Here is a 19,339-nt window from a genome sequence, read left to right on the forward strand (position 1 = left end):
GCAAAAACAACTGATGGAGTAGTAGCTAAGGTCAATCCTGGGATGGCTTCAGCTGCATGCAGGATCTATGGCTTGATCCAAAGCCAGATCTCAAGCATGATGTGTTCTTCCATTTCTTTTACAGTGGGCTATGTCAGATGCCCTTTTGCCTTCTCTTTCAGAAAGGTTTCCAGGAAATGTCAGTACCCATTGTAGGAACACGGGAGGCAATGACTTAAGTATTTATGAGTTTCAAAGCAGAACATTCCAACTAAAAGTCTATATAAAATATATGAAACAGGTCCAGGGCCCAAGCTCAAGTGGGGAATTTTGAAATAGTTTTTTGAATATTCCAGGGGAAGCTGTTAACCTTTGCATTTTCAATGGTCTTTTCATATGTGAAAAAGCCCCAGTGTTAATCACAAGATAAAACTTAAGTGCAAGCCAGACTTGTGTTCTGTGTGTCTTAGAAATAAAACATAATTCACCCTGAAACTTAAAATGGTTCGTGCTCCATTTGTTTTCCTCCAAATCTAGTCATTTCTCAGTATTCTGTCTACTTATCTACTTTGTACAGAAAGAGCAGGTTTTGTTTTCACCAATCCTATGGGGAGCACTTGTGTAGCAATAAACTAAAATATGATCAATGCAGTTGTTCATTATAAGATGAAGAGCATGGAGAAAACTTGGCTATGGTTCTAAAGTATGTTAGTGTGGCTGAGTCAACGTTGATTTTTTTTTTTTTTTGCCCCTGAAGTGATAGTCAATCTTTTGTTCTTGGGGGGAGTTTTAAAAAATATCCTGAGATGCCAGGATTTCCTCTTCTATAGACTCTGTGACTCTTTAATTCACCAAGTGTGGCTGCTGGACTAGAATATGATCTGATGGAGATCAGTGTGGTCTATAATGGTGATTTTACAGAAACTTTGTTCATCTCTGATACTTGGCAATGCATGCTCTGAAATTAGCTGGGTATAGGCAATTATTGTCAGGTAGGAGACAATTAAAATAATGCTGGGGTACTGGGGAGCTGAGAGGCTAGGCAGGAGGTGTGGGCAGTTAGCGCCTGACTGACAATTTAAGGTACATTCCAGTGGCAGCTTTTCCACCAGGACCAAGAGTTCTGTTCTGTCAGGAGATCCTCTGGCTGTTCTATCATAAGATCCTCAAGTATCTTATGCGTGATTGCTCAGGGTTGTCTCATCAGTCCTTGCCCCAAGGGCAGAAATTAATAAGCTTGAAGTCCCCCTCTAATTCAGGATAGCCCGGATGGGGGAGCCTGGCAGGCTGCCATCTATGGGGTCGCACAGAGTCAGACACAACTGAAGCGACTTAGCAGCAACAGCAGCAGGAACTCTGAAACAGAAGGATTGTCCCATCCATTTGGCGCGTCTGTGCAAGCTCAGCCTTATGTCTGAATCCACTGGAAATTCTTCTAGATTGAGTTCTAAGTCCAGGTTCTGCTGAATCCTCTTGGAAGATTAGAGAGACCTCACTTCTTTTCTCAGCATTCTGATTTTCAAGAGCCTTCTGAAGCAGGAGCAAGAGCCCTTGGATCTCCCATTAACTTCTATGTAAACCATTCTTTGCTTCTGTTGAGACTGGTTTACAGTTTTCAGAACATTTTTTAAAACAAATTTTTATCATTTTAAAGTAATTCACTCAGCTTTTAGTTTGATTTTTATGAACATATAACAGAATCTGAATGAGATCAAATTTATAGTGCCATTGAAAGAAGCACAATCAACTAGTATTTCCCTAGTTTCAAAACTATTCAAAAATAGTTTTTAAATAATTGCCTCAGAAACAAAAATGTTCTCCATTGTTGATTAAGTCACCTAATCAGTCATAAATATTTTCTTAACTATTACTAGTGTGTTAGTCACTCAGTCATGTCTGACTCTTTGTGACCCCATGGACTGTAGCCCACCAGTCTCTTCTGTCCATGGAATTCTCCAGGCAACAATACTGGAACGTGTAGCCATTCTCTTCTCCAGTGGATCTTCCCAACCCAGGGATCAAACTCAGGTCTCCTGCATTGCAGATTCTTTACCATCTGAGCCACCAGAGAATCCCCAACCATCATTAGTATCTCAAGTCAAAACTTGAAAAAAGCAGCAAAACTCATACATAAGTTCTCTTTTACATTGTATCTATAGTTTGTATTTGCTCTTCAAATTAATATTAGAAGAGCTTAGATTCCCTCCTCATCCTCGGGGACTAAGAGCGCCTCCACAGCTTTCTCTTGGAAAGACATCTGAATACACCATACACCTTAGGTACTGTTAAGACGAAGCCCAGGAAGCTCCTTGCCAGGAGGTCCCCAGAATAATTTAGGTAGCTTTGCTTGTGGTTGAATGGCTTGATTGATGTACCTTCTTTTGTCTCAAAAAAGAGGGGAAAATGTAATTTCAAAGCTTTCATATGGTGTCATGCACCTAATGACAGTTAATTTTGATTTTATGGATCTTAGACCACATTATTGTGATACAAAGCTAATTGTAAATCATGTGGTCAGTAAGAGCCAAGTAGACTGTAGATCCAGACAATACAAAGTTGAGTGGGAATTTGGACTTGTGTTACTGAATCATAAATTTAGCTACCTTAAGCATAGTGTACCAAGAGGGTTGTGAAATACAGAAGTAATGTGCCTTAATCAGGGTTCAGCTTCTATGAGCCATGCACACACATACACAAACACAAACACACTCCTAATTAAATGGCTGGACTGGTACCTTCACCAATCTATCTCATGTCTCTCACTTTATACTCCAGACCCCATCTGCCACTTACTCCCTGTCCCTCCCAACAACAAATTATACCAATAGTAGGGATTTATGCTCCTATAAAACCTCTTAACAATATCGCATAGGACAATATTGCATAGGAACGTGGCATGTTAGGTCCATGAATCAAGGTAAATTGGAAGTGGTCAAACAGGAACAAAGTGAACATCAACATTTAGGAAGCAGTGAACTAAAATGGACTGGAATGGATTAATTTAACTCAGATGACCATTATGTCTACTACTGTGGGCAAGAATCCCTTAGAAGAAATGGAGTAGCCCACACAGTCAACAGGAGTCTGAAATGCAGTACTTGGAGGCAATCTCAAAAATGACAGAATGATCTCTGTTGGTTTCCAAGGCAAACCATTCAATATCACAATAATCCAAGTCTATGCCCCAAATAGTAATGCTGAAAAAGCTGATGTTGAGTGGTTCTATGAAGACCTACAAGACCTTCTAGAACTAACACTCAAAAAAGATGTCCTTTTCATTATAGGGGAATGAAATGCAAATGTAGGTAGTCAAGAGATATCTGGAGTAACAGACAAATTTAGCCTTGGAGTAAAAAATGAAGCAGGACAAAGGCTAATAGAGTTTTGCCAAGAGAACTCACTGACAATATCAAGCACCCTTTCCAACAACACAAGAGAAGACTCTACACATGAACATCACCAGATGGTCAATACTGAAATCAGATTGATTATATTCTTTGCAGCCAAAGTTGCAGAAGCTCTCTACAGTCAGCAAAAACATGACCAGGAGCTGACTATGGCTCAGATCATGAATTCCTTATTGCCAAATACAGAATTAAATTTAAGAAAGTAGGGGAAACCACTAGAACATTCAGGGATGACCTAAGTCAAATCCCTTGTGATTATAAAGTAGACGTGACAAACAGATTCAAGGGATTTGATCTGATAGACATACTGTCTGAAGAACTATGGACAGAAGTTCATGACACTGTACAGGAGGCAGGGATCAAAACCATCCCCAAGAAAAAGAAATGCAAAAAGGCAACATGGTTGTCTGAGAAGGCCTTACAAATAGCTGGGAAACAAACAGAAGCTAAAGGCAAAGGAGAAAAGGAAAGATATACCCACGTGAATGCAGAGTTCCAAAGAATAGCAAGGAGAAATAAGAAAGCCTTCCTCAGTGAACAATGCAAAGAAATTGAGGATAACAATAGAATGGGAAAGACTAGAGATCTCTTCAAGAAAACTAGAGATACAAAGGGAATATTTCATGCAAAGATGGGCACAATAAAGGACAGAAATGGTATGAACTTAACAGAATCATAAGATATTAAGAAGAGGTGGCAAGATTACAAAGAACATCTTCATGACCCAGATAATTATGATGGTGTGATCCCTCATCTAGAGCCAGACATCCTGGAATGTGAAGTCAAGTGGGCCTTAGAAAGCATCACTATGAACAAAGCTAGTGGAGGTGATGGAATTCCAGCTGAGCTATTTCAAATCCTAAAGGATGATGCTGTGAAAGTGCTGCACTCAATATGCCAGCAAATTTGGAAAACTCAGCAGTGGCTACAGGACAGGAAAAGGTCAGTTTTCATTCCAATCCCAAAGAAAGGCAATGCCAAAGAATGCTCAAACTACCACACAATTTCACTCATCTCACATGCTAGCAAAGTAATGCTCAAAATTCTCCAAGCCAGGCTTCAGCAATATGTAAACCATGAACTTTCAAATGTTCCAGATGGATTTAGAAAAGGCAGAGGAACCAAAAATCAAATTGCCAACATCCATTGGATCATCAGAAAAGCAAGAGAGTTTCAAAGTGACATCTACTTCTGCTTTATTGACTATGCCAAAGCCTTTGACTGTGTGGATCACAATAAACTATGGAAAATTCTGAAAGAGATGGGAATACCAGACTACCTTATCTGCCTCCTGAGAAATCTGTATGCAGGCCAAGAAGCAACAGTTACAACTGGACATGGAACAACAGCCTGTTTTCAAATTGGGAAAGGAGTATGTCAAAGCTGTATATTGCCACCCTTCTTATTTAACTTAAATGCAGAGTACATCATGAGAAATGCTGGGCTGGATGAAGCACAAGCTGGAATCAAGACTGCCACGAGAAATATCAATAATCTCAGATATGCAGATGACACCACCGGTATGGCAGAAAGTGAAGAAGAACTAAAGAGCCTCCTGGTGAAAGTGAAAGAAAGTGAAAAAGTTGGCTTAAAACTCAACATTCAGAAAACTAAGATCATGATGTCTAGTCCCATCACTTCATGGCAAATAGATGGAGAAACAATGGAAACAGTGACAGACTTTATTTTGGGGAGCTCCAAAATCACTGCACATGATGACTGTGGCCATGAGATTAAAAGACACTTGCTCCTTGGAAGAAAAGCTATTTTCTTCCACACACAAACCTAGACAGCATATTAAAAAGCAGAAACATGGCTTTGTCAACAAATGTCCATCTAGTCAAAGCTATAGTTTTTCCAGTAGTCATGTATGGATGTGAGAGTTAGGCTATAAAGAAAGATCAGTGCTGAAGAATTGATGCTTTTGAATTGTGATGTTGGAGAAGACTCTTTAGAGTTTCTTGGACTTCAAGGAGATCCAACCAGTCCATCCTAAAGGAAATCAGTCCTGAATAGTCATTGGAAGGACTGATGCTGAAGCTGAAATTCCAATAGTTGGCTACCTGATGCGAAGAACTGACTGATTGGAAAAGACCCTGATGCTGGGAGTGATTGAAGGTGGGATGAGCCAGGGTCGACAAAAGATGAAATGGTTGGATGTCATCACCAACTCAATGGACCGGAGTTTGAATAAGCTCCGGAAGTTGGTGATGGACAGGGAGGCCTGGCATGCTGTAGTCCATGGGATTGCAAAGAGTTGGACATGACTGAACAACTGAACTAAACTGAAAACCTCATAATTTTCCCCAAGAGTAAGTGTCACTTGGGAATCTTTGGATCTTGATTTTTTAAAAAGCATTCACCTGAAAGTCTGAAAATAATTGTGGGCTTTGCTGTCTGGGACTTTATAATGCATATGCATATTATTTCTCTTTAGGAATACAGCTAAGTTTCAGAAATGTAAGTTTTCATTAATTTTTATTTTCCTATAGAGATATGAGATACTTGCCCTTGGGGGATATTATTTGTTTAGCAGTTTCTTTAAAGACATTTAGAAAACATTGGAGACTATGCTTTCCATTCCCTTGTTAATGGGTCATGAATTTTTACAGAGATGTTTGACTCATGGCTCATTTACCTCAAGATTGTACAGTGTTAGTGAAGTAAGTGCTTAGAAATTTATATGGGAATATATTCCATGGCAAAATGCATAATCCCTTCCAGACTTTCTATAATGTTGCATTCCCCACTTAAAGAGTATTCCTGAGAATGTTTTAATGGCAACAGGGATCCCTAGCAACTATAGCACTGAAAGTGCATACACACACACACAAAATGCATATACACACACATACACACCCAAGTGAATCTTCCAGTCTTAAGTCAAGGGAGCCAGTTTCATGGCTTATTATTCTTGTTGACAATAAGATGCTTAAAGTACCAAATTTTATCAAGATATTTCCAGAGTAAATTTAAACACTGCTCACGTCTATTATGGTAGGTGAGCTGTAAAGAGGGGGCATTAAAGCTAAGCAAGGGATATGAAATGGATTACTCACAGTTTGCATGGAAGATGAAAGGAGTTCATACTTTACCTATTACCATTATTTGTTGATATGGATATGATGATTTGGGGCTTTAAACCAAGAAATTTAATGACTTGTTTTGATATTTCCATTTATCTGGTATCATTTTTAATGATTACAGTTCAGATAAGCTGGGTATTTTATGATCTTCCTGTTTTTGATTTGCAGTAAAGCAAATGCCTATGATTTACCAAGCAATTATTTAGGAATATGGCAAGACTACGGCACAGGGGCTCAGCATGATATTTATATACGTGATGTCTTATAATCAGAAGTCTGTGTTCCTTCCATAAGGTTGTGTGACTTGTATTTCATAGCAATGCACTTTTTCTGAGTACACTGAGCTGTATGTCACTCTTAGGGGATATCCTATCACTCTCCATCAGTAACGGACCCCACTCTCACTGCGGATGCTCTGGACAAGACGATTGCAGAATTTGATACTGTGGAAGACCTGCTCAAGCACTTCAATCCAGAATCATGGCAAGAAGATCTTGAGAATCTGTATTTGGATACCCCTCATCATCGAGGCAGATCGTATCATGACAGGAAGTCAAAAGGTAAGAAACAGATACAGTTCTTCATAAGCAGATACAAGTACTAACAGTAACAAGTAAGAATTTGCAATGCAATATATTTAATACACTTAAATCAGATGAGTATTGTTAGCCCATTATTATATATCTTTTCACAGAACTTTCAAATGATATTCTGTGTTTTGCCCAAACTGTGTTGTTTGTATGGGACTAAGAAAGACTTGAGTCAGTCAAAGTTTGGAGCTAGAAAAGACCTTATAAAATCATCTGGATCAACTTTGTGCTTCTTGGCAAACAAGGTATTTTTAGTCCAACCATAAACAGTAGAGGTGACCAAAGTCAGGGGAGCTGGATAACTCTTCAATGGCTGCATGGCAATGGAGAGGAAAGGAGAATCATGGTCTCTTGCCTCCAACGGCAGTGCGTGTGTAACAGTCCTCTGTGTCTCTCTGATGGATGTGAGTATTGAATTAGCCCAGGATTCAGTCAGTGTTCGCAGGAGAGGCTCCTGGTAAAGCAGTGTTCAAAAATCTGGAAGATTCCAACTCTACTCATTCAGTGTCCATTCCAAAAAATTTTATAAGGTCCTAACCATAGGCTTGGCATCCTTGGTAGTTCATAGGATGTAAAGGTCCCAAGAAAGAAACACAGATCCAGGATATTTTGCACAAGTGTGAGGGCACACATTCAGCTGGAAGGTTCAGAAAAACACAGTGAAGGGAGGAAAAAAGAATATTCAGCAGAGTTAAAACATCAAAAGTTAAAACCATAGTACTTAAGCTATTAAAAATAGGATGCTGCATCTGGGTAATATGTTTTTAGGATGTGTTTATTTGAATGTTTAACTCAAATTAGTAGAGAAATAGTTTGTAATTACCTCTTATTGAATAAAAGTATAATTTCTAGTCTGTTATGTTCTTGCTTCATTTGATAAGATTTGTTATTATTAACATTTTTGGAAGTCTTATAAGGCTGACTTGCATCACAGATGTAAAGATATTTAATACAGTATACCCTGTTTCTTTGTAGTAACAGAGGTCCTTTTAAAGAGAAGGGATAGATTGCCCACTCCAGAATTATTGAGCTTCCCTGGTGGCTCAGATGGTAAAGAATCCACCTACAGTGCGGGAGACCTGGATTCAATCCCTGGGTTGGGAAGATCCCCTGGAGAAGGGAAAGGCTACCTACGCCAGTATTCTGTCCTGGAAAATTCCATGTACAGAGGAGCCTAGCAAGCCACAATCCATGGGGTTGCAAAGAGTGGGACACGACTGAGCAACTTTCACTTTCAGGAATTGTGAACCTGGGCCCTTTTACAGATAATGTTTGTGCTGGTGAGGGCAATCTGTTAGAACATGTAGGCTGAAGCAACTAATTAGTTAACTCCTGCCTAAATCTGCTACTTATGGCTTAGGTCATAATCTTATATACTTAAATTGCACAGCTAAGTGGGGACAACAGAGTCACTGGTGGCCCTGATGTTATGGAAATACGCTGTATGCCTGTGTGAGTGCTAAGTCACTTTAGTCGCGTCTGACTCTTTGTGACACTATGGGCTGTAGCCCACCAGGCTCCTCTGTCCATGGGATTCTCCGGACAAGAATACTGCAGTAGGTTGCCATTTCCTTCTCCAGGGGATCTTCCCAACCCAGGGATGGAACCCAAGTCTCTTGCATCTCCTCCATTGGCAGGCAGGTTCTTTACCACTAGCACCACCTAGGATGTCACATGCAGGACAGTGTAACTCTCAAATCAAATTTCCTCAGTGCTCACTTTGTATCCAACACAAAAGAGAAAATGCTTTTTTATAAGGCATTGCTGTCTTTGGATCTCTATTAGGTCAACTTGAAAGAAAATAAAATATTCATGATGCTTTGAGAACCCCAGAAAAAAATATTAAAATGGCATTAGACAAAGAAATGATAAAACTTGACTATATCTTCAAGTATCTTAACCATGACAGCTATTTGAGAGTCAGCCCTACTTGACACCTATTTTTTTGAAATACTAAAATTTAAAAATCACCTAGATTCATTACTTATTTTTCCCCAGATATTATGTTGAGTTAGGGGCAAGGCATCTTGGTTCAAATCCTAACCCTGCCACTTACAAGTTTTGTGATTATTTTCAGCTAATCATTGATTGTTCCTGAGCCTCAGTTTCCTCATTGGCAATGTGGGTATGATAATACCTACTTTCAGGAATTGTTAGAAGTGCCATCCAAAGCACCTGACATATAGTACTTGCTCAAGAGATGTTAGCCAGCTGTAGTTACCGAGATTTCTGAAATGACTGCTTCACTTCCTTGATGGAGCCTTTATTGTCCCTTGTTTTCTCTCCGTGAAGCCCACCACTCCAGACTTCTCAAGTTTGGAGTACATGAGATGCTACAGCATTTATTTGTCCAACTACTGCATTGCTATTGCATCTCTGTATTTTCTCTAAGAGGGCTTCCCTGGTGACTCAGATAATTTAAAAAAAAAAAAAAAAATCTGCCTGCAATGCAGGAGACCTGGTTTGAGTCCTCAGTTGGGAAGGTTCCCTGGAGAAGGGAATGTCAACCTACGCCAGTATTCTTGCCTGGAGAATCCCATGGACAGAGGAGCCTGGTGGGCTACAGTCCATGGGGTCACAAAGAGTTAGATATGACTGAGCAATGTGAGATCCTAGGACCTAAGTGTTTCAACTGTGGCTGAATGTTAAGTCACCTGGGGAACTTTAACAAAATACAGGTGCCTAGTGCTGTCCCAGTCACATGGACTCAGAAACTCTGAGGGCGAGCCTGGGGCATTGATACTATTTTATGGCTCCTAGGAGATTGAGTAGATCCCCTCTGGCCTAGAGTTGGACATAACTGAGTGACTTTCACTTTGAGACAGATCCTCAGAGGCACTCAGGGTTGAGGGATTGTTCATCCTCTATCTTCAGTAAGTTGATACAAATAGAAAGCATCACTACGAACAAACCTAGTGGAGGTGATGGAATTCCAGTTGAGCTATTCCAAATCCTGAAAGATGATGCTGTGAAAGTGCTGCACTCAATATGCCAGCAAATTTGGAAAACTCAGCAGTGGCCACAGGACTGGAAAAGGTCAGTTTTCATTCCAGTCCCAAATAAGAGCAATGCCAAAGAATGCTCAAACTACCGCACAATTGCACTCATCTCACACGCTAGTAAAGTAATGCTCAAAATTCTCCAAGCCAGGCTTCAGCAATATGTGAACCGTGAACTTCCTGATGTTCAAGCTGGTTTTAGAAAAGGCAGAGGAACCAGAGACCAAATTGCCAACATCCGCTGGATCATTGAAAAAGCAAGAGAGTTCCAGAAAAACATCTATTTCTGCTTTATTGACTATGCCAAAGCCTTTGACTGTGTGGATCACAATAAACTGTGGAAAATTCTGAAAGAGATGGGAATACCAGACCACCTGATCTGCCTCTTGAGAAATTTGTATACAGGTCAGGAAGTAACAGTTAGAACTGGACATGGAACAATGGACTGGTTCCAAATAGGAAAAGGAGTACGTCAAGGCTGTATATTGTCACCCTGTTTATTTAACTTATATGCAGAGTACATCATGAGAAACGCTGGACTGGAAGAAACACAAGCTGGAATCAAGATTGCCGGGAGAAATATCAATAACCTCAGATATGCAGATGACACCACCCTTATGGCAGAAAGTGAAGAGGAACTCAAAAGCCTCTTGATGAAAGTGAAAGTGGAGAGTGAAAAAGTTGGCTTAAAGCTCAACATTCAGAAAACGAAGATCATGGCATCTGGTCCCACCACTTCATGGGAAATAGATGGGGAAACAGTGGAAACAGTGTCAGACTTTATTTTTCTGGGCTCCAAAATCACTACAGATGGTGACTGCAGCCATGAAATTAAAAGATGCTTGCTCCTTGGAAGGAAAGTTATGACCAACCTAGATAGCATATTCAAAAGCAGAGACATTACTTTGCCAACAAAGGTTCGTCTAGTCAAGGCTATGGTTTTTCCTGTGGTCATGTATGGATGTGAGAGTTGGACTGTGAAGAAGGCTGAGCACCGAAGAATTGATGCTTTTGAACTGTGGTGTTGGAGAAGACTCTTGAGAGTCCCTTGGACTGCAAAGAGATCCAACCAGTCCATTCTGAAGGAGATCAGCCCTGGGATTTCTTTGGAAGGAATGATGCTAAAGGTGCAACTCCAGTACTTTGGTCACCTCATGCGAAGAGTTGACTCATTGGAAAAGACTCTGATGCTGGGAGGGATTGGGGGCAGGAGGACAAGGGGAAGACAGAGGATGAGATAGCTGGATGGTATCACTGACTCGATGGACATGAGTCTCAGTGAACTCCGGGAGTTGGTGATGGACAGGGAGGCCTGGTGTGCTGCGATTCATGGGGTCGCAAAGAGTCGGACACGACTGAGCGACTGATCTGATCTGATCTGATCTGCCACATTGGAAAAGACCCTGATGCTGGGAAAGATTGAGAGCAGGAGAAGAAGGGGGTGACAGAGGACAAGATGGTTGGATGGCATCACTGATTTAATGGACATGAGTTTGAGCAAGCTCAGGGAGATAGTTGTGAAGGACAGGGAAGCGGATGTGCTGCAGTCCATGGACTTGAAAAGAGTCAGACATGAGTTAGTGACTAAACAACTATAATAACTGACATATTTTAGCTGTTCAATTAGTGTTTGTGAAATTGGAGATATTAATAATTTAGTATATTTCTAAAATTTATAGAAACCCACCCCATAGAGTTAGGCTTGTGCCTTTCTTAAGAATGCCTTTGGTTACTGAAATAACCTTGCTAAAGTATTCAAGGCAACATTCTGCTGATTTCTGACAAAGTAAACATTTATCTCCCCTGTTGGCTTAGATTCCATTTCTCAATCTCTTATTTAAAATGGCTCTAAGGCAGATCTGTACCCTTTCACTGAATGCTGGCAAGTCACTGTTGTCTCTACACTTGTGTAACTGTGCTGATCTAATTGTTTATCATTCCCCTGATGCTGAACCACCTGCATGTATCACAGAAGCAAAGGAAGTCACGTTTAATATTTCAGCTGTTATTGTAGGCTTTTGCTACTTAAAAATATAAATCCATGGTTTTTATCCTGATGTATAAGAAATGGGATAGTGAATAAATGAGTGAAAACCAAAAAATGGTTATAGATGATAGAGGTCCATTAGATGTCAAATAAAATATGAACTTCATAGGATTTCTAAAACATTTTCTACTATCAGTATTTGTTGCTGTTCTTCAGTCACTGAGTCATGTCTGACCCTTTGCGACCCCCATGAACTTTAGCCTGCCTGCCTCCTCTGTCCGTGGGATTTCTCAAGCAAGAATGCTGGAGTGGGTTGCCATTCCCTTCTCCATGGGCTCTTCCTGACCCAGGGATTGAGCCTGCATCTGCTGTATTGGCAGGCTGATTCTTTACCACTGAGCCACCTGGGAAGCCCTTATAATAATCTTTTAATGATGTTATGTAGAAACAAATTTGCCATTTGTGAATATCTATTGAGCATCCTTTTTTCTGATTTGCCCAGACTGATCAAAAGTGGAATTTTTCATGATATCAAATTTTTCATGATATCAAATCTAAATTTTTCATGATATCAAAGAACAAGATTCTAAAATTGAATGTGAATATATAGATCACAAAATTATATAAACACTAAAATAAAATATAAATACACTAGGTGAAGAACTTGTAAAGTAGAAAAGAGTTAATATATTTAAATTAAATTTTATGCTTTGCTTCTACTGTTATTTGAAGGGAGATTAGGTGACAGTGATGTTTTACTTCTCCTTAAGAAGAGACTTGAAAATGGGAAGTTAAAAGTTTATTAAGGATATTAAAAGTTTAGAGAGAAGAGGGAGGGAAAGGAGACATAACACCGCCAAGTACTGAAGCCAGAATTTCAGTGCTTAAGGTCCACTTTTTTTCAAATTCACAAGTAATAGATAAGCAAAAACTTGTCTATAAAAGCTTCTGGACTGATGATATTAGGACAAGTTAATATATACAACTTTCAGTTTCCTAGGGGGTAATGGAGAAAAGGGTAGCATGGATAATTGATATCTGTAAATAACTAGAGTTCCAAAACCCAATTTTTGCCAATAATTTCAACCCTAAAGCTGCTCAAAGTTGTAAAATAAGTCATTTGAAATTCAAGTTGCATTTATTTCTTCTGATGAACATGCTAACAACATAGCAAATTTGCACATAATTAGGTAAAAAATTATATGGATGTTCTACAAACCATGCAATTACTCTCTGAATCCTTGCATAACCACTATGTGCCTGTACTTGTGTTCAGTCACAAGTCATGTTCAACTCCTTGTGACCCCATGGACTAGAGCCAGCCAGGCTCCTTTGTCCATGGGATTTCCCAGACAAGAATGCTGGAGTGGGTTGCCATTTTCTTCTCCAGGGGACCTTCCCAATCCAGGGATCAACCATATCTCCTGCATTTGCAAGTGGATTCTTTACCACTGAGCCACCAGGGAAGTCAAGGAAGTATGACCACTGAAGTTAACAGAAATTATAATATGATTCCTTAAAAAAAAAAGTCTTTTGAGTTTATGGGCAATGTATTTACTCAAGTATATAGCACAAAATCTGACATCTCAACATGGAAAAACTGTTGGTCTTAAATTCTACTAGACTGGGCATTGAGAAGTGACTTATGGGAATTAACAATGTGAGATCCATTTTTTTTTTTAACTTATTCCAGGAGAGCATGACTTTCCTGAATTATGGTGTGTTTGTATGGCTGAGCTGGTAAAGAATCTGCCTGCAGTGTGGGAGACCTGGGTTCAATCCCTGGGTTGGGAAGATCCCCTGGAGGAGGGAAAGGCTACCCACTCCAGAATTTTGGCCTGGAGAATTCCATGGACTGTGTAGTCCATGAGGTCGCAAAGAGTCGGACACAACTGAGCAAATTTCTCTTTCACTTTTGCCATAGAAAACCCAATAGTAAGAGGGAAGCCTATTTTAATAGCTTGTGTTGTGATTGAAATATGGATATAATTGTTGAGGCATTCCAACTTAGTAGTTCTGAACAACAATAATGCTTGACAAAAATACATTTTCCCCAAAGATTTGCCATTTATTGATACATGAGCTGAATTTGATGTGCATGCCTCTTTAAAAATCAGTAAGTTAATATGGAGTGAATCAAGCATACTAATATTAAATTGATTCCAGATGACACAGTTTGAAATATATGATTTTCACAGATTCTAAATGGTTAGATGTTGTAACTCTGGGACAGTTACCAACCCATTCCCCAGGATCTTATATCAATTCTGTGATTTCTTACATGATGTTATTTTTCTATAAGATCTAAAACACTCTTTAATATTAAAACAATTTATTGGTAAATAACTGGCATAAGAAGCTGAGGATTAAATTAAATAGATATGTTTCATATAAAATGTTAGAACTGGCTCTGAATTCTTTTAGATGCAAATATCTTTTATTTTTAAATTAGTCACTTAGTGTTATTTTTTGTCATGCCCTTGCATACTAACTAGAAAGAGGTAACTCGCTCTTCCAAAAATGATTCAGAATGTAGGAAATAATTTCAGTGTATTAAGATATGAACGTATTTTTAAAATGAGCTAGTCAATGTAAATCAAATGCTTACACCTTTCTCTTTGCCTGTTTAATATCTGAGTAAGAATTTGCAGAAAGTCCTTGACTCTATGGATGAATTGGGTAAGGCAGTCTTGAGATGTCATCCGTCTGCAACTATCTATAGGTAAATTAAACAGGGGTACAGAGACATTAAATCAAATGGATTTTTCTAATTTCTTATGTTCAATAAGGGCTAACTTCTTTGAGTTTCCTGAACAATGTGGTATGTACCAAGTAAAAGCTTCTTTTTATCAATATTAAAATTGTTTACCATAAATTTGATAGAAATAGAGCAAAAAGAAAGAATGTGATAGTGGGAAGAGAACGGACTTTGGAGTTAAGTAAACTTACAAAAAAATTCTAAATCAGTTCCTGATAGTAGCCTTGGAGAAGTTATATGCAGACCTCGGCATTTAGTAAAATAGCTAATTACAACCCCTTTGCAAAGTTGTATTAGGCTTAATAATAGCAGTGTATCCAACTCCTAGTAGCCCCTCAATAAATGCTGGCTACTATTATTATTTGAATACAAAACTCTGCATAGAACCAAGACATTTCTGTGGACTCTGTTCTCTTCCCTGTATGGCTTTAAAAGTCTGGAGAGCCTCCTATGGACTATCCAAATATTGTCATATTTAAGTATCTGTATAATCGGTACACTCATTAAAATTTTACAAAATAAATTCCAACTACTCAACTTTTCTATGAAATTTCTGACCCCATTTTGCTTTTTAGACGTTTCCTCTTGGAAGCTTAGTTTTAGGCTTTAGCCACTATCTATAACCCATATGATTTGAAGTATCTAGATGCCCCACTCACTCAGTTTGCCTGCAACCATTAATAAAAATCATATTGTCATATATAGTGCTGCATGCGTCTACGAGGGCACACACATAAAAGTTTGAAGAAAATCTCAGCACAGGATCAAGGACTTTTTTTGCTTGTTTATTCTCTTCGTGCCAGCGCAACCTCTGCTTTTCTCCGATAATGGTTGTCTATCTTTGTGGATATCCTAAGCCCGCTTTCATTATCAAACATTCCTCACGTCTAAGCATATGACTTAAGTGCAAATTGATTGGAAAATCCACTTCACAGTAGAAAACCATAGGTAACTTTCAATGTCTTGGTGGACAGATGTGCCTTTCCCACAACGGTCACTCTTGTTACTCTGAGTGGGTTTGCCTTGTGGTTCCTATACCAATTTTTACCTGCGCGGCCTTGAGGAACCCAGCAGCATCCTTGTGCTCAGTGCACTGATGGACTTAAGGAGACAGCTCACCCTTCCTAGAACTCATGCTCATGCGGAAACTGCTTGAGCTGGGAGATCTGGCTGGCTAAGTGTCTTTAATTGCAAAGGACGGTGTTTCAGTGCTATGTCTCATTGAATTAAACAAAACACACATCATCATTGCTTTCTGACATTGACATCAAAGTGAGCATGATCTTCCTTTCCTTCAGTTCAGTTCAGTTCAGTCACTCAGTGGTGTCCGACTCTTTGTGACCCCATGAATCACAGAACGCCAGGCCTCCCTGTCCATCACCAACTCTGGAGTTCACTCAAACTCATGTCCATTGAGTCAGTGATGCCATCCAGCCATCTCATCCTCTGTTGTCCCCTTTTCCTCCCGCTCCCAATCTCTCCCAGCAGCAGAGTCCTTTCCAATGAGTCAACTCTTCACATGAGGTGGCCAAAGTACTGGAGTTTCAACTTTACCATCATTCCTTTCAAAGAACACCCAGGACTGATCTCCCTTAGAATGGACTGGTTGGATCTCCTTACAGTCCAAGGGACTCTCAAGAGTCTTCTCCAACACTGCAGTTCAAAAGCATCAGTTCTTTGGCGCTCAGCTTTCTTCACAGTCCAGCTCTCACATCCATACATGACCACTAGAAAAACCAAGCCTTGATTAGACAGATGTTTGTTGGCAAAGTAATGTCTGTACTTTTGAATATGCTATCTAGGTTGGTCATAACTTTCCTTCCAAGAAGTAAGTGTCTTTTAATTTCATGGCTGCAGTCACCATCTGCAGTGATTTCGGAGCCCAGAAAAATAAAGTCTGACACTGTTTCCACTGTTTCCCCATCCATTTCCCAATAAGTGATGGGACCAGATGCCATGATCTTTGTTTTCTGAATGTTGAGCTTTAAGCCAACTTTTTCACTCTCCTCTTTCACTTTCATCAAGAGGCTTTTGAGTTCCTCTTCACTTTCTGCCATAAGGGTGGTGTCATCTGCATATCTGAGGTTATTGATATTTCTCCCAGCAATCTTGATTCCAGCTTGTGCTTCTTCCAGCCCAGCATTTCTCATGATGTATTCTGCATATAAGTTAAATAAACAGGGTGACAATATACAGCCTTGACATACATACTCCTTTTCCTATTTGGAACCAGTCTGTTGTTCCATGTCCAGTTCTAACTGTTGCTTCCTGACCTGCATATAAGTTTGTCAAGAAGCAGCTCAGGTGGTCTGGTATTCCCATCTATTTCACAACTTTCCACAGTTTATTGTGATCCACACAGTCAAAGGCTTTGGCATAGTTAATAAAGCAAAAATAGATGTTTTTCTGAAACTCTCTTGCTTTTTCGATGATCCAGCAGATGTTGGCAATTTGATCCCTTGTTCCTATGCCTTTTCTAAAACCAGCTTGAACATCTGGAAGTTCACAGTTCACATATTGCTGAAGCCTGACTTGGAGAATTTTGAGCATTACTTAACTAGCGTGTGAGATGAGTGCAATTGTGTGGTAGTTTGAGCATTCTTTGGTATTGCCTTTCTTTGGGATTGGAATGAAAACTGACCTAGTCCTATGGCCACTGCTGAGTTTTCCAAATTTTCTGGTATATTGAGTGCAGCACTTTCATCTTTCAGGATTTGAAAGAGCTCAACTGGAATTCCATCACCTCCACTAGCTTTGTTCGTAGTGATGCTTTCTAAGGCCCACTTGACTTCACATTCCATGATGTCTGGCTCTATGTCAGTGATCACACCATTGTGATTATCTTGGTAGTGAAGATCTTTTTTGTACAGTTCTTCTGTGTATTCTTGCCACCTCTTCTTAATCTCTTCTGCTTCTGTTAGGTCCATACAATTTCTGTCCTTTATTGAGCCCATCTTTGCATTAAATGTTCCCTTGGTATCTCTAATTTTCTTGAAGAGATCTCTAGTCTTTCCATTCTGTTGTTTTCCTCTATTTCTTTGCATTGATCACTGAGGAAGGCTTTCTTTTCTCTTCTTGCTATTCTTTGGAACTGCATTCAGATATTTATATCTTTCCTTTTCTCCTTTGCTTTTGGCTTCTCTTCTTTTCACAGCTATTTGTAAGGCCTCCCCAGACAGCCATTTTGCTTTTTTGCATTTCTTTCCCATGGAGATGGTCTTGATCCCTGTCTCCTGTACAATGTCATGAACCTCCATCCATAGTTCATCAGGTACTCTCTATCGGATCTAGTCCCTTAAATCTATTTCTCACTTCCACTGTATAATCATAAGGGATTTGATTTAGGTCATACCTGAATGGTCTAGTGATTTTCCCTACTTTCTTCAATTTAAGTCTGAATTTGGCAATAAGGAGTTCATGACCTGAGCCACAGTCAGCTCCCGGTCTTGTTTTTGTTGACTGTATATAGCTTCTCGATCTTTGGCCGCAAAGAATATAATCACTCTGATTTCGGTGTTGACCATCTGGTGATGTCCATTTGTAGAGTCTTCTCTTGTGTTGTTGGAAGAGGGTGTTTGCTATGACCAGTGCATTTTCTTGGCAAAACTCTATTAGCCTTTGCCCTGCTTCAGTCTGTATTCCAAGGCCAAATTTGCCTGTTACTCCAGGTGTTTCTTGACTTCCTACTTTTGCATTCCAGTCCCCTGTAATAAAAAGGACATCTTTTTTGGGTGTTAGTTCTAAAATGTCTTGTAGGTGTTCATAGAACCATTCAACTTCAGCTTTTTCAGCATTACTGTTTGGGGCATAGACTTGGATTACTGTGATATTGAATGGTTTGCCTTGGAAACAAACAGAGATCAGTCTGTCAGTTTTGAGATTGCATCCAAGTACTGCATTTTGGATTCTTTTGTTGACCATGATGGCTACTCCATGTCTTCTAAGGGATTCCTGCCTGCAGTAGTAGATATAACAGTCATCTGAGTTAAATTCACCCATTCCAGTCCATTTTAGTTCGCTGATTCCTAGAATGTTGATGTTCACTCTTGCCATCTCCTGTTTGACTACTTCCAATTTGCCTTGATTCATGGACCTGACATTCCAGGTTCCTATGCAATATTGCTCTTTACAGCATCGGACCTTGCTTCTTTCACCAGTCACATCCACAACTGGGTATTGTTTTTGCTTTGGCTCCGTCCCTTCATTCTTTCTGGAGTTATTTCTCCACTGATCTCCAGTAGCATATTGGGCACCTACTGACCTGGGGAGTTCCTCTTTCAGTATCCTATCATTTTGCCTTTTCATACTATTCTTGGGGTTCTCAAGGCAAGAAGACTGAAGTGGTTTGCCATTCCCTTCTCCAGTGGACCATATGCTGTCAGATCTCTCCACCATGCCCACCCACCTTGGGTGGCCCCACACAGCATGGCTTAGTTTCATTGAGTTAGTCAAGGCTGTGGTCCTAGTGTGATTAGATTGACTAGTTTTCTGTGATTATGGTTTCAGTATGTCTGCCCTCTGATGCCCTCTTGC

General features: G+C 39.7%; 1 protein-coding gene across 2 annotated transcripts in view; it reads left to right on the forward strand.

Annotated features, from left to right (window-relative positions):
• Positions 1–19,339, forward strand: part of PDGFD (platelet derived growth factor D) — a 278,766-nt gene that overhangs the window by 238,178 nt on the left and 21,249 nt on the right. For both annotated transcript variants that reach the window (XM_061440083.1, XM_061440084.1), the window contains exon 5: positions 6,834–7,032. In XM_061440083.1, the coding sequence (XP_061296067.1) occupies positions 6,834–7,032 (199 nt within the window). The remainder of the gene's footprint in view (positions 1–6,833; positions 7,033–19,339) is intronic.

Source organism: Bos javanicus, chromosome 15, assembly GCF_032452875.1.
Source record: "Bos javanicus breed banteng chromosome 15, ARS-OSU_banteng_1.0, whole genome shotgun sequence".
Taxonomy (NCBI): domain Eukaryota; kingdom Metazoa; phylum Chordata; class Mammalia; order Artiodactyla; family Bovidae; genus Bos; species Bos javanicus.